General features: G+C 43.3%; 1 protein-coding gene across 1 annotated transcript in view; it reads left to right on the top strand.

Moving 5' to 3' along the window:
* Window positions 1-15,716, top strand: part of LOC119390224 (lysyl oxidase homolog 3) — a 79,783-nt gene that overhangs the window by 33,273 nt on the left and 30,794 nt on the right. Inside the window, exons 5-6 of the mRNA XM_037657794.2 lie at window positions 1,880-2,042; window positions 14,165-14,302. Coding sequence (XP_037513722.1) covers window positions 1,880-2,042; window positions 14,165-14,302 — 301 coding nt within the window. The remainder of the gene's footprint in view (window positions 1-1,879; window positions 2,043-14,164; window positions 14,303-15,716) is intronic.

Here is a 15,716-nt window from a genome sequence, read left to right as displayed (position 1 = left end):
GTTACCACCACTGATTTACGTTCATCACACAGTATCGGCGCACAATACCAATTTTGGTGTATATCAAGCGAGCCAAATGGCCGTGAGGGCACCATGAGCGTGGCATGTAAATCATGTCGTACATGACATGCATGTCATGATTTTCATGTTACCATGTGTCAGTTATGTTTGTCACACAGAAATGTCTCGTCTTACCAGTTTTGGTATGTATCCATTCATTTAAACGGCCGCGAGCGGCCCGGGACCATGTAATGTAAATCATGCTGTATATGACATGCGTTTCGTGATTTACACTTTAGGACCTGTCATTATGTTTGTCATACACTCTTGTCACGCCATACAAATTTTGGTATTTATTTATTTTTTTATTTATTTATTTATTTACTTATTTATTTCAGTACCTTCAGGGCCCGAAGGCGTTACAGAAGGGAGTGGGTAAGAGTATACATAGTAATAAGAAAAATAAGAGTGAACAAAGAAAAATGCTGCTAAGAGTAAACATCGCATTCAACAGCAGCCTTAAAAGCAGTGACATCGGTCAATTGGGCAACAGAAGAGGGAAATTACCGAGACGGCCGCAAGAGCCCCAAGACCATGGCCTGTAAATCATGCTGTTCATGACATGCATGTCATGATTTTCATGTTACGGCCTGTCATTTATGTTCGTAATACGGTCATGCTGTGTCGTACCAATTTTGGTATACATCCCATTAACGAAACGGCCACGAGAACACAAAGTCGTAGATAGATAGATAGATAGATAGATAGATAGATAGATAGATAGATAGATAGATAGATAGATAGATAGATAGATAGATAGATAGATAGATAGATAGATAGATAGATAGATAGATAGATAGACAGATAGATAGATAGATAGATAGATAGATAGATAGATAGATAGATAGATAGATAGATAGATAGATAGATAGATAGATAGATAGATAGATAGATAGATAGATAGGCTAAAAGTCGCAGAAGTTCGCTAAGAAATGCGTCGCATTTAAAAGTTCGCGGACTGACTTAGTGCCTCTAGAAGCCAGCGAAGGGGGGGGGGGGGGGGGCGTCGTTTGGGGCCTTATTCTGAAACGATCGTGAAAGGCGACAGTCGCCAAATTGTCGCCTTTGGTGAGCGCTGATTGACTATCGAGCAAAACTGGAAATGTGATGGCGCCATCTAGTATTTCCGTCGACGTCACAGTGCTCTGGACATGCCTGGAATAAACGAACATACCTTATCAGCGTCAGTTGGTGGTAATGTAAATCATTCCCGATTTCATTGACATAGACGGTAGCTCATAGTATTGAATTATTGACGGTTGTGCGCAGCATTTTTTACGCTGAAGCTTTCAGCGAGCATTCCCTTGGTGAGTTTTCAGTAATAGTCGTTTTGCGAGCGCGTTTTTTTTTTTTTTTTTGTGGGTTGATGGAGATCTTGGAACGATGTCGCTACGGTGGCACGCCACAGCTGAACTGTCCGAGTACTCCGTGTTACACTCTCAACAAAATACATTTCGCACAAGGTTGGATTCTTGAAATATTATACTGCGCTTTAAGCAATTACACAAGAAACGTTGAAATCACATTCAACGCTTCTTATATCTCAAGTAGCCAGAGCCGAGACTATAGCCACTTCGTAGAAGCCGTTACACTCGAAAGCTCAACACTCGGGTGCCTCTGCATTAGTGCAGTGCGCTCATTCTTGTGTTGTGAGACGTTCGATGTCACCAACGGCTAGTGCAATGTTGACGTCAAGGGGAAGCCGTTCACGATCGTTTCAGAATGCGGCCCCTGCACAGAGATTCATGAATTCATAAAATAATCATAAAAATAATCATAAATTCATAAAAATAATCATAAATAAATGTCGTCTCTGCAGGGGGACTACTTTGGTGGCGTGAACGAGACCATGATGCTGAGCGGTGTCCAGTGCACGGGTCTGGAGAAGAACCTCGCCGACTGTCTCCATGACCAGCTGGGCGTAGGCTCCGTCACCTGTCCAGGAGTAGGGGACAGCGTCGCCGGCGTCGTCTGCGTGCGAGGTATATCATTCAACGACACCTCAATCAAAGATGATAACGGAAATTTTTGAAGACACACAGGGCAATCACTGTCTAAATGCGATCTGTGTTTTGAAGCGTAAAGGCGGTCGTCTTTAACCACCACCATAAAAACAACCACCACGATTTATCCATGCCGTCGTGGTGGCACAGTGGTTACGGTGCTCGACAGCTGATCCGCAAGAGGCGGATTCAATCTCGGACGCGGCCGTGGCATTTTCCATGCAGGCAAAAATGCTAGAGGCCCCTGTGCGCGTTAATGAACCCCAGGTGGTCAAAATTTCCGGAGCCCTCCACTACGGTGCGCCTCATAATCACATCGCAGTTTTGGCAGGTTAGACCCGAATAATAATAATAATAATAATAATAATAATAATAATAATAATAATAATAATAATAATAATAATAATAATAATAATAATAATAATAATAATAATAATAATAATAATAATAATAATAATAATAATCAATCAATCAATCAATCAATGATTTATTTAACGTGCCCAGGAACAACCGTAAGGTCTTTGTGCTGGCGCACGCAAAAAAAACAATAAAAATAAACAATACAATACAGACAGTTTTCAGAAATAAAAAGAGCAAAAACACGTAGACAAAGAGAAATGAACACAAAAGGGGAGGAGTAAAATAAGACAACACGAGAAATATTGACGGGGAATAATAAATTAGATTGCATATATACAACTATGTGGAAAGACTGAGAAGGGAAGACTTTGTACATTGTGCCACACTATGTCAAAACAGTGCAAAGCTCGTATAAAAACAATGATTGTGGGCTATGGAAAACGTCAAGATCAAGAAAATTAACATTATAGAGACTTTGTATTCTGTGAACGGTAGAGTGTTGGAAGAAGCAGGCGGGTACATGAAACGGTCTGTTCTCTCTGGTTAACTTACGCGGAATTCGAAAATTTACACAATTGAGAAGTACAGGGCAGGATATGACACCGTGGACTAGCTTGTAAAGAAATAGGAGATCAGAGCGATTTCGTCGGCAGTGAAGTGATGGCAGTGATAATAATTCAGCAGTATTTGAACGAGATCCAGAGTCATTTTTAGCAAAGCGATGGTTATATATGCTGAGGAATTTTTTCTGGACTCGTTCAATGGTGTTACCGCTGGATTGAGCAATGCCATTCCATATCACGGACGCATACTCAAGTTCCGGAAGACATATTGCCGTGTACAATTTGTGTAGGGCCATGGGAGACCTGAATTCTCGAGATATTCTACAAACATATCCGAGAGAACGAAGGCCCCGCATAGCAGCACGCTTAACGTGAGAAGAAAAGTTTAACGCGCTGTCAACAACAACACCAAGATCACTGATTTCATAAACCTTGCATAACGGCACACAATTGACAGAGTATTGAAATGACACGCTAGATGTTTTGCGAGTGATAGACATGAATTTTGTCTTCGAGGTATTCAGAGAAAGGTTATTACCGTTGCACCATTCGGAAAAAGAGCAGCAAGCGACAGTCGTTAACTGAATGAATTTCCTTAAAAATCTTGATGTCATCGGCATACAAGAGGAAAGAAGAATTACGAATGGCAAAAGAAACATCATTAACGTAAATTAAATATAGGAGTGGGCCTAATACCGACCCTTGAGGGACCCCACTAGTCACTTTATACAAAGAAGACGTTTGGCCATTTACGGCTACATAACAATATCTTTTGAGCAGATAGCTCTGCAGGAGATTCACAACTGACAAGTCAACATCAAAGTGCGCAAGTTTAACCATAATCAGTGTGTGGCTGACTACGTCAAAAGCCTTGCTCAGGTCACAGTAAATTACGTCAACCTGTCCTCTCTGAGAAATAGGTGTGAAGATCTGCGTCATGAAACTAGCAAGATTTGTGGTAGTTGAGCGGCCAGCGAGAAAACCATGTTGATTAGGAATCAATGAGTTTTTCACACTAAAAGACAATATGTTGTGAAGAGCCAGCTCGAAGATCTTTGATGTGGCACATAGTAGAGAAATCGGGCGATAATTAGAAGCATCTGTTTTAGAGCCCGACTTAAATACTGGAAAAACACGAGCAGTTTTCCACATGCTAGGAAATGTGGAAGTGTCCAGGCAGTTATTAAATATATTTATTTATTTATTTTATTTATTTACTTCAGTACCTTCAGGGCCCGAAGGCGTTACAGAAGGGAGTGGGTAAGAGTATACATAGTAATAGGAAAAATAAGAGTGAACAAAGAAAATGCTGCTAAGAGTAAACATCGCATTCAACAGCAGCCTTAAAAGCAGTGACATCGGTCAATTGGGCAACAGAGGAGGGTAGGTGGTTCCATTCGTTCGAGGTAGTGGGAATAAAGGAATCGTGAAAGAACTTGGTATGTGAAAAAGGAATGTGTACTTTGTGGGGATGGTCACATCTATATGACATGTAGTGTGGTTTGGAAAGAAGGTCTTGTTTTAGTTGTGGATTGTGGTAAATTTTATAAAAAAGAACAAGACGAGACACTTTCCTGCGCGAACAAAGAAGTGGAAGGCCCAAAACTGTTTTCATAGATGATACACTAGATGTGCGTGCATAGTCTGAAAGGATGAAACGTGCACTCCGATTTTGGACGGATTCTAAGGTTTCAACTAGTGTGTTAGTGCCGGGATCCCATACAGCGCTTGCATACTCGAGCTTAGGACGGACAAGGGTTTTATATAGTATGAGTTTAAGGGCTGAAGGTACCCTTGAAAAGTGTCTTCGTAGGTAGCCAAGAGTGCGATTGGCATTGTTAGTTACGTGGGTGACATGAGTGTGCCATGAGAGATTAGAGGTAAATTTTACTCCAAGATACTTGTAGCATGAAACACTTTCTAAAACACTATCGTTAATTAGGTATTCGGGAACATCAATAGAACTAGAGGTGCGAGAAACTCGCATTACCTTGCATTTATTAGCGTTAAGTCGCATGTTCCATCTAGTGCACCAGGAAGAAACTTCATTAAGATCTTGTTGCAGGAAATTAGCGTCAGTATTAGTGCAAGCATTTCTATAAATAACACAGTCATCAGCAAATAATTTAATTGATGATAGAATATTATTAGGCAGGTCATTGATGTAAACAAGAAAGAGAAGAGGGCCCAAAACTGAGCCCTGTGGCACACCAGAAGTGACAGGAGACTCTTGTGAATTGTTATTGTTGGTGGTGAAAAACTGAGTTCGGTTAGCGAGAAAGTATTCGATCCATCTTAATATATTGCGGACAATGTTTAATTTACTTAGCTTAAAACAGAGTAACTGGTGAGAAACAAGATCAAAAGCTTTAGAGAAGTCCAAGAATATACAATCAATGATTAGTCCGCTGTCCAATGCCGCAAAAAGGTCATGTGTAAACGAAACCAGTTGTGTTTCACATGAAAAATGTTTACGGAAGCCATGTTGATTGGGAGAGAAGAATGAATTTGTATCTAGAAAGGTTACGAGATGAGAATAAATTATGTGTTCTAAAAGCTTACAAGGTACACTGGTGAGGGATATTGGTCGGTAATTCAAAGGGGACTGTGCATCACCAGATTTAAATAATGGTACCACCTTGCCCACCTTCCAGTCACGTGGTAAAGAACAGGATTCTAAGGACTGGGAAAACAGTTTTGACAAAAATATTGAAGAATAAACATCCGTACTTTTCAAAAACTTTGGAGTGATACCGTCCACTCCGCAAGACGAAGACAGGTTCAGGCCACGAATTAGCTTCTGTACACCATCAAAATCAATAACAACAGGATCCATAACGGGGAAGTTATGTTCAGTAATACAGGGAAAAGACACAGCTGATGATAAAAAGGATTTAGAAAATACATGATTGAGCACAGAACAACACTCAGAACTCGGAATTGGTACGCCGTTGCTGTCACTTAAAGATATTATATTCTGTTTATGACCACCTACGACGTTCCAAAACTATATAAACTATATAATAATAATAATAATATATAATATAAAAGAATATAATAATGATAATGATAATAATAATAATAATAATAATAATAATAATAATAATAATAATAATAATAATAATAATAATAATAATAATAATGGCGCCCAGTCGGGACGCATGCTTGCTATGCTCCTGCCCGTTTTTCGGTAAGCAGCAGTTTTTCCGCTGTGAAAATTGCTCTAAACGTGTTCATGCGAAGTGTGTAACCTGGCCTGATGAAGAGCTGCAACTCCTGAAGTCTGGATCGCGCTCGTTTTGCTGCAATTTATGTGATCTGAGCCGTGCTGCTGGTAGGCCTAGCGAAGACAACTCGGCGGCGTGCATCGATGAGCATTGCAGCTCTCAAACCGGTTCCCTCTCCACGTGCACCCCTCCGGATGGCGATCTCGCCGGGCTGCGCCGCCTTCTCCTCGACGCTTTGGAGGGAATCTCGTTCCTCAGCGACGAGGTATCCCAACTACATGAAGACAACGAGCGCCTCCGTAAGGATCACTCCCGCTGTGTTGAACAACAAGCCCGCGTGGTCGCCTCCCTTCGTGCAGAGGTCCGCTTCCTGCGTGAGGAGCTGACGCGCCGCACGGCCGGAGTGGCAGTGAAGGCACCTGTGATCCCCCCAGCGCATGTGATCGTTGAGCGATCAGTGACTTCCGAGCAAGCTGCCTGCTCTGAACCACCTCTCTCCAAAACTCTTTCATCTTCGAATTCGCCGCCAGCTGACATAGTCACATCCGAGCGTGGCAGTGTGATGCCTGCGACAGCCTCTTATGCAGCGGTGACTGAGGGGGAAAGAAAGAAGAAACCCGCCTCTTTTGTAGCTATGACAACATCGAATATATCTGTAGCTCAACGGCCACAACGGCCACAACGGCCAAAGGCCATTTTTGTTACGAAGCTGAGCCCGGACACCACTGTTGCTGACATCAAAAAACATATTGCTTCATTCGATCTGTCTCCCATCTCCTGCCGGCGACTTCAAACCAAATTTCAGTCCTATTCTTCGTTCTACATCGAAGTCGACAAGGAAACACTACAACGCCTGAATGACCCTTCGATGTGGCCCCTCGGATGCCTCTTCAAGCCATTTCGTGGGGAGCTGCGCGATGACATGCTTCATCCCTCTGAGCAAGTGACTGGAATCGAAAGTGCCGTGTAACGTAGACGTATTCTACCAAAATGCTCGTGGTCTACGTACCAAGACACGAGAGTTTTTCTCTAATGTTCTTTCGTCTTCTTTTCCTATTATTGCTATTTCTGAAACCTGGCTAGGCGCTGAAATTCCCTCATCTGACTTCTTTCCCCCGACCTACACCACCTTCCGCAGTGACCGAGATTTCAGTGAAACCAAGCAGAAAGGCGGTGGCGTGCTGATTGCCATTGACAATTCACTGAAATCCGTTAGACGGAAAGACCTAGAAACTATCGAAGAATCCATTTGGCTAGAAACCAACCTTGAGCGCAGTGAAAAATTGTTGATTGGATGTTTCTATTTACCGCCCAGCATGTCCCCTGCCTCGTTTCATGATGTCATGTCTTCCATTGAACTTGTGGTATCTTCTCATAGTGGGCACAGAATTATTGTTCTTGGGGATTTCAATGCACCTGGAACTGACTGGAACACGCTTACTTTTTCTCATTACAATCATTTCATAGAGAAAAAGTGCAGCCTGCTCTTGGACTTTCTGGCGTTTAATTCCCTACTGCAACATAACTCAGTCGTCAATTCCAGTGGCAACGTCTTAGACCTGTGTGTGTCAAACGATCAACCTCTTGAAGTTTCCCGCTCCGACATCTCTCTTGTACGTCCGGACAAATTCCACCCACCACTTAACGTAAAATTATCCGCATCAGCCGAAACAACGAGCTTCAGCAGTTACGTAAACAAACCTCCGAGATTTGCCTTCAAGCGAGGTGATTACACAGGCCTCTATCATCACTTGTCTACCGTTGAGTGGTCACAGGTTACTGACAAACCAAATGTTGATGAGCAGGTTGATCGGTTTACGGAGCTTGTACTGAGCAGCATGCGTAATTTTATTCTCCAATATACACCTAAACAACGTAAATATCCCCACTGGTTCTCATCTGAACTTATCAGTGCACTGAAGCATAAAGATCACGCACACAGGAAATCTAAATGTTCTCCATCCAGCGAGTGGAAGGAAGAGTTCAGCTTCCTTCGAACTCTCTCTAAACGCCTATATAAACGGGATCATAGTTCGTATATTGAATTCTTAGAAAAAAGCGCCTCTGACAGGCCGGCTGAGTTTTGGAAGTATGTACGTAAACGGTCCAGCAAAAGCGGAGAGTCCTTCAGACTACTGGACTCAAATGGGGTACAAGTGCATGCCGTCGCTGACTGTTTTGCCACGCATTTCTCATCCGTTTATAAGGCCTCAGACTCTAGCACTGATATCAGACAACAGCCCAAGGCGGTTAGCTCATCCAGTGCTTTGTCGCTGGATGAAAATCTTATCTGCGAATGCATTAAGCGCTTAAAACCATCCTTATCATGTGGGCCAGATGGCATCCCCTCCGCCATACTAAAAGCTTATGGTAGTATATTTGTCCCAGTACTAACTACGATATTTAATAACTGCCTGGACACTTCCACATTTCCAAGCATGTGGAAAACTGCTCGTGTTTTTCCAGTATTTAAGTCGGGCTCTAAAACAGATGCTTCTAATTATCGCCCGATTTCTCTACTATGTGCCACATCAAAGATCTTCGAGCTGGCTCTTCACGACATATTGTCTTTTAGTGTGAAAAACTCATTGATTCCTAATCAACATGGTTTTCTCGCTGGCCGCTCAACTACCACAAATCTTGCTAGTTTCATGACGCAGATCTCCCCACCTATTTCTCAGAGAGGACAGGTTGACGTAATTTACTGTGACCTGAGCAAGGCGTTTGACGTAGTCAGTCACACGCTGATTATGGTTAAACTTGCGCACTTTGATGTTGACTTGTCAGTTGTGAATCTCCTGCAGAGCTATCTGCTCAATAGATATTGTTATGTTGCCGTAAATGGCCAAACGTCGTCTTTGTATAAAGTGACTGGTGGGGTCCCTCAAGGGTCGGTATTAGGCCCACTCCTATTTTTAATTTACGTTAATGATGTTTCTTTTGCCATTCGTAATTATTCTTTCCTATTGTATGCCGATGACATCAAGATTTTTAAGGAAATTCATTCAGTTAACGACTGTCGCTTGCTGCAGTCAGACTTGCGCTCTTTTTCCCAATGGTGCGACGGTAATAACCTTTCTCTGAATACCTCGAAGACAAAATTCATGTCTATCACTCGCAAAACATCTAGCGTGTCATTTCAATACTCTGTCAATTCTGTGCCGTTATGCAAGGTTTATGAAATCAGTGATCTTGGTGTTGTTGTTGACAGCGCGTTAAACTTTTCTTCTCACGTTAAGCGTGCTGCTATGCGGGGCCTTCGTTCTCTCGGATGTGTTTGTAGAATATCTCGAGAATTCAGGTCTCCCATGGCCCTACACAAATTGTACACGGCAATATGTCTTCCGCAACTTGAGTATGCGTCCGTGATATGGAATGGCATTGCTCAATCCAGCGGTAACACCATTGAACGAGTCCAGAAAAAATTCCTCAGCATATATAACCATCGCTTTGCTAAAAATGACTCTGGATCTCGTTCAAGTACTGCTGCATTATTATCACTGCCATCACTTCACTGCCGACGAAATCGCTCTGATCTCTTATTTCTTTACAAGCTAGTCCACGGTATCATATCCTGCCCTGTACTTCTCAATTGTGTAAATTTTCGAATTCCGCGTAAGTTAACCAGAGAGAACAGACCGTTTCATGTACCCGCCTGCTTCTTCCAACACTCTACCGTTCACAGAATACAAAGTCTCTATAATGTTAATTTTCTTGATCTTGACGTTTTTCATAGCCCACAATCATTGTTTTTATCCGAGCTTTGCACTGTTTTGACATAGTGTGGCACAATGTACAAAGTCTTCCCTTCTCAGTCTTTCCACATAGTTGTATATATGCAATCTAATTTTTTATGCCCCGTCAATATTTCTCGTGTTGTCTTATTTTACTCCTCCCCTTTTGTGTTCATTTCGCTTTGTCTACGTGTTTTTGCTCTTTTTATTTCTGAAAACTGTCTGTATTGTATTGTTTATTTTTATTGTTTTTTTTGCGTGCGCCAGCACAAAGACCTTACGGTTGTTCCTGGGCACGTTAAATAAATCATTGATTGATTGATTATTATTATTATTATTATTATTATTATTATTATTATTATTATTATTATTATTATTATTATTATTATTATTATTATTATTATTATTGCTGATATAGCCATGAAATGTGTGACCTTATGTGATGTCGTTAGGCTAACGAGGCGGCGCCGTCTTTGCTCCCGCTTTCACCGTCGGTATATAGCATGCAGAATATACCGTCTAAAAGCGCATACAACGGGCATCGCAGTAGACGCAAGTACACGAAGGATGCATGTCAACTGCTGAAATGACTTTTTCTTGAGTTTGACACTTTCTTTTACAACCAGCATTTCTCATTACTCACCTACACTTCCGAGGATTATCGTTAAATGCCAGGTACGCAAGGTTGGTTCACTATACCGACAGGCGCAAGAAGCGACATCAGAAAAGAACGATAAAAAATACAGTCACTAATATAAAACTAAGGAGCCGTGAGACGTGGGTGACTCTCCCTTATTGCTATTAGCCGCGAGATCGAGCAGAGTCGCCGTCTGGCGGCTTCTGGTTGAACCGCGCCTAGTGTGGATTGCTCCATGCGTCGTCTGCTAGCCACGTTGTGTTTGCATGTGCGCGTACGTCATGCAGGTCCTCAAATGCGGTTTGTTTCGTTGCGTTAGTGCAACTTCAACCGCACGTACGTATGTCTAATATGATGTAAAGAAGCATTTGGCATTGATCGGCTGTATATGTACTGTAATAAGATCAGTGAGTGCACTTGTCGAGAGTGCTTTGTGTGGTCGTCGCACCCTCCGTTCACGAGAGTTATATCAATGTAGGTGCCGCTCTGTGGTTCAAGCGCATAGCAAAGTGCACTTTTTTTTTTTCGAAAGTCTGCCCTTAGGCATAATATTTATTCAGAAATACACATATAAATTTGCTTCGTGTATGAAGTCCAGTAACGAGCGGTGGTGAGGTCCACTAATCCAGCGGTCAAGGTCGGGTGGTCGGCCAGGCCTGAGGCCTGTTGCACGTAGGTGACGACGACGGCTTAATTGTAGACCGGTGCATGTCCACAATAGGTGTGTGACAGTTACATCGCTGATTGGAGCGTCGCAAAATGGGCACGATGTACCTGGCGTTGTCCTAAAGATGAGATGTATTCAATCTCTTGTGAATATAGCCTTTTAGCGGCTCGGTGGTAAAAAAAAAGGCTCTCATGCACTTGCGCGTTGTGGTTAAGTGTATAACTTCGGGACTGTCGTTTATAGGTTACGCGACGAGCTCTAGTTGTGTACGTTCCTGGTCCCACTACAGAGAAATATTTCTGTCAAGTCATGTCTGACACTTCGGTACTTAAATTGTTCTCTAAAAAGAACAGAAAATGGAATGCCACGGAAATCGCAAAACTGAGTTGCCTTGCGCAATTTTAACTTGTGGCGAAATTTATACATAAATACTCGTGTACTTAGATTAAGGTATGCGTTAAAAAGCCCTGACGGTGAAAATTAATCCAAACGGCGTACTTCACATTTACGTCGCAGTAATTTCACGCGAATCCACATCTTTTTTTCTTTACATTATCTTGAGCGTTTGTGTTGCGTTGTTATAGATTGACGGAAGGCAGCGGACATTATTCGCATGAAAAACGTACTTTGGTCCCGTGAAATATTCGGGCCTTTGTTACATTACTGTCGTGCAAGTAATCAATCGAAGAAAGTTCCGTGCTGTACAGTTACCTTTGTGTAGCCTTACTGGAATGAAAACGAGCGTGTGCGTGTTAAACGTCTGCGTAGCGCTAAAGCGCTGTCAGCTACGTAGCTTTCCTCGGTAAACCTATCAACTGTCCTATATTTCATCGAGAACTGAATGAGAAATGCGGATGAATATTTGAGCACGCAGTGCACAAAGTGCTATTGGAAGTCATTGTGCAGGAATACGGGCTTTGTTTTGCTGGGGAGTATCCAGATGAACAAGAAGTAAATACCTAATTCAGCCGCGCTATTGCAGTGCGCAGTAAGTGGAACACAAGCTAAGCATGTACAAATAAAACAAGGAAACGTCATTCATTGCGAAAACGCCGACTGTTGCCGAAGGTGAGCAACCCCTTCGTTAGCAGGATGCGCTTCTCTCACAAGTAATAGTAACGTTCGGCGTGCTTCGGGCATTAATTCGGGGATGAAGAGCACACACATTACCACAAAGCTGCAGTCAACGCATTTTGTTTGTTGGAAATCGGGTCACATCGCTCACAACGAAGCGCTGTTGTGCACGTTTGTATACGCGCCGACAACCGCCTATACACACTAGCGCGGCGACGGTGCTGCCACCTGTAACCCGATCTCGCTGCGAATACAAAGTACGATGGCTGCTTCTGTGAAGCGTACAAAGTGCACTTATACGACGCAGCCTAATAGCAAAAAAAAAAGTCATTTCGCAAAAGAAGGCTTTCGTCAAATCAACTATGCATTCTGCTCTATAAGCTGTGCTATATAGAACGAACTCGCAGATACATTTGAGAGTGCGGCTTAACATTCACTTCCTTTATGTGTGTTTCCATTTGCAAATGATCACAAGAATACTGTCGCAAAATACGGACCGTCCATGCGTTGTCCTTTTGGCGATTCGTGTGGAGCGCGGAGCCTTGGCGGCGCGAGTTTCGAGAATGATATTGTTTGCGTGTGTATGTCAAAGGCAACAGCAAATACTAAACTAGCGCACTGATGCTTATAGCTGGTGTTAGCTGAACTTTGCAAAATCAGTTTGGATATTAAATTCGGATAGAAGGGTCTTAAGGCGCAAGAGAATACGATCGAGGACTCGTGCATATTATTCCATTGCGCGTGTTCGTGTGTGCTTCTTAGTACTCGTCTAATTTTGCAACATGAATACTTCTTGCTTGTGCAACTATTGGCCCGATAGCAGACCTTAATAAACTGTGCGGGTATATGCGGACAAATAAAAAGAAAACAGATAAATAAAAGAAAACGATTGCTTTGGCCTTAACCCGTCCTTACATGCTATTCAAATAATAACCTTAACTTCCTAAAAAGATATTCTTTGTGTTGTGAACGAAATGATCGCCTGGCACAGAAATGGCTACCGCGGCCTCCGAAGCGCATGCCCTGACACTTAACACTTTCAGAGTCGCAGCGTGGCGCACGGAACCACAGAAATGTCTACCGCGGCATCCGAAGTGCATGCACTGACACTTAAAGGGACACTAAAGAGCAAAACGATTTTTCTCATATTAGTAAAGCACTCTTTCACGATACCAAAAACACCACGCTTGCTGCGAGAAGACGCTTAGTAAGCGAGAAAACGCGCAAAAACAAAATGTGGGTGGCGACGCCACCTTGAAGTTCCCGCACCATTCGCCGTGACGTCACATGTTTTGACGGCGCCTACTAGGGACTACGTAGTGCCTAATTGGTAAAAATGAAGTGCATTGTCCTCCGAGGGGTCTATAGACTTAACACACCAAGTTTGGGGTAATTTTGTTGAGCCAATGGCGCCAAATAAGATAAATGACTTTAAAATTCGTGACATCACGTGGGGAGATTTCGGCGCGAAATTTGAAAATGAAACTTTGAACTTGATTTTTTCCTCTATTAAAAAACCTATGATGGCTAAATTAACGACGTTAGAGTTCTCAGAGCACAATTTATCGATGTAAACCGATCCATTTTTTCTCTTTAGTGTCCTTTTAACACTTTCAGAGTCGTAGCGTGGCGCACGGAATCACGGAAAGACTGCAAGGAGCGACTGCCGTACAATAGCTCAATGGTTAGCGTGTCAGGCTCGCATTCGCGCATGCGTAAGAGATTAAGTTACTGGCAAAAACTACATATCTTGGCGTTTTTCTTTTTTGCTGTTAACACCTCTGCCACGAGCTCGTCGAAGCACCGCGCATCAAGTTTCTCGTGACACCGTTTGTGCAGACCAAGCCGACCTGGTGATTGACGAAGATGAGGTTCAGCGGTCAGCCTACCTGGAAGACCGGCAGCTGCTGTACCTGCAGTGTGCAATGGAGGAGCACTGCGTCTCCGCTTCCGCCTACGCGCTCAAGGCGGACGCCGGTCAGCTCTCAACATCATTCAGTATTTTGAAGCAGTTACTGTTGAACATGATGCCATAACTTACTCAATTCCATGACCCTGCTTCACTTTGTTGCGGCGACTGATGAGTATTATGGTCCCATTTGGAAAAACCTGCCGCATCTCTTTCACAAAACAACTACTCTAGATGTTTTATTTATAATAGCCGTTGTAGATATATCCCTTGTATTCAATGCCACACGCCAAGTTTTTTAGCAAGCTCTCGAATACGCGTGCACGCGTATTCGCCAGCTCTATCACTAACACATATATCTCCTGTGTAGGAGATATGTGTGTTAGTGATTATTCTGTGAACTTTTGAAGGGCAGAGACTGAAGCGATTTCGTGTTATGTCTGTTAGAAAAAGAGTGACGAAGAAGAAGAGGAACAACTCTTTTGCCTATACACTTATTCGTTTCTTGGCCAATCCTCCAGAGGGGGTGTGAGCTAGTCATTAAGGAAATGATCCTCATAATCGTAATCATTATCATCTCGTGCTTTCGAACCACGCGCATCAGCAGCAACCCACGGTCGGGCTGAGTTTTATTGTAAATAAACCCTTTTTCTAAGCATCGGGAGGCGTGATTTGCTTCACATGGTGCCGTAACCCATCAGAACAGTGAACCACACTGGTGGCCCCTAGGTAATGGCTTTCCCACCTACGGATTCATCGTCCCTACCTATAGCTGCTCATGACGGAGTCGAAACATGGAAGCTCTCAAGCTGAAGCGTAAAGCAGAGAGATCGCAATTAACGCGCCTTCTCAACGAGATACAAGCAATGCTCACTCAAGACATTGTTACAGAAGAGCGGCTTTGCATCCTTAACGAACGCCTCAACCAACTTGAGAGCAACTGACTTCGAGATTGTCCCTCTGCTGTCAGCCACGGAAGCGAAGGCAGAGTTTGACCGGGCTGTGGATTAAAGCGATCGAGCCACAGCGACGTCCGCGAAACTAAAGTATCGCATACGACAGTTTCAGGAGCCCCAGAACTGCACACTGCTAGCAACGCCAACCGAACCCATGCAACGCGCGCACCTGCCCGCCGTACAATTACCGAAAATCGACCTCATAAAGTTCGACGGCCAACCGCCATTGTGGACGCCTGTTTGGGAGCAATTTAACCAACTGATCCACAACAACGGTGGGCTCACCGACGTAGACAGGTTCACCTATCTACGTTCGACGAGGCATTGGCTATCGCGGGACTTTCAGAAACTGTAAACTGCTACTGTGAGGCCCTGGACATTCTGAAAAAACGCTTCGCCAAGACCGACGTGATAATCCAGGCTGACATGCAACGACTCATCGACATGCAACCCGTTCGATCCTTCAACAATCTTCGAAGACTTCGATGCCTCTACGACATGGTGCAGTCCCAGACGCGCGCCCTCA

This window comes from Rhipicephalus sanguineus, chromosome 1 (assembly GCF_013339695.2).
Source record: "Rhipicephalus sanguineus isolate Rsan-2018 chromosome 1, BIME_Rsan_1.4, whole genome shotgun sequence".
NCBI lineage: Eukaryota > Metazoa > Arthropoda > Arachnida > Ixodida > Ixodidae > Rhipicephalus > Rhipicephalus sanguineus.
The sequence above is the reverse complement of the archived record's forward strand: the minus strand, read 5'-3'. Positions and strand labels throughout refer to the sequence as shown.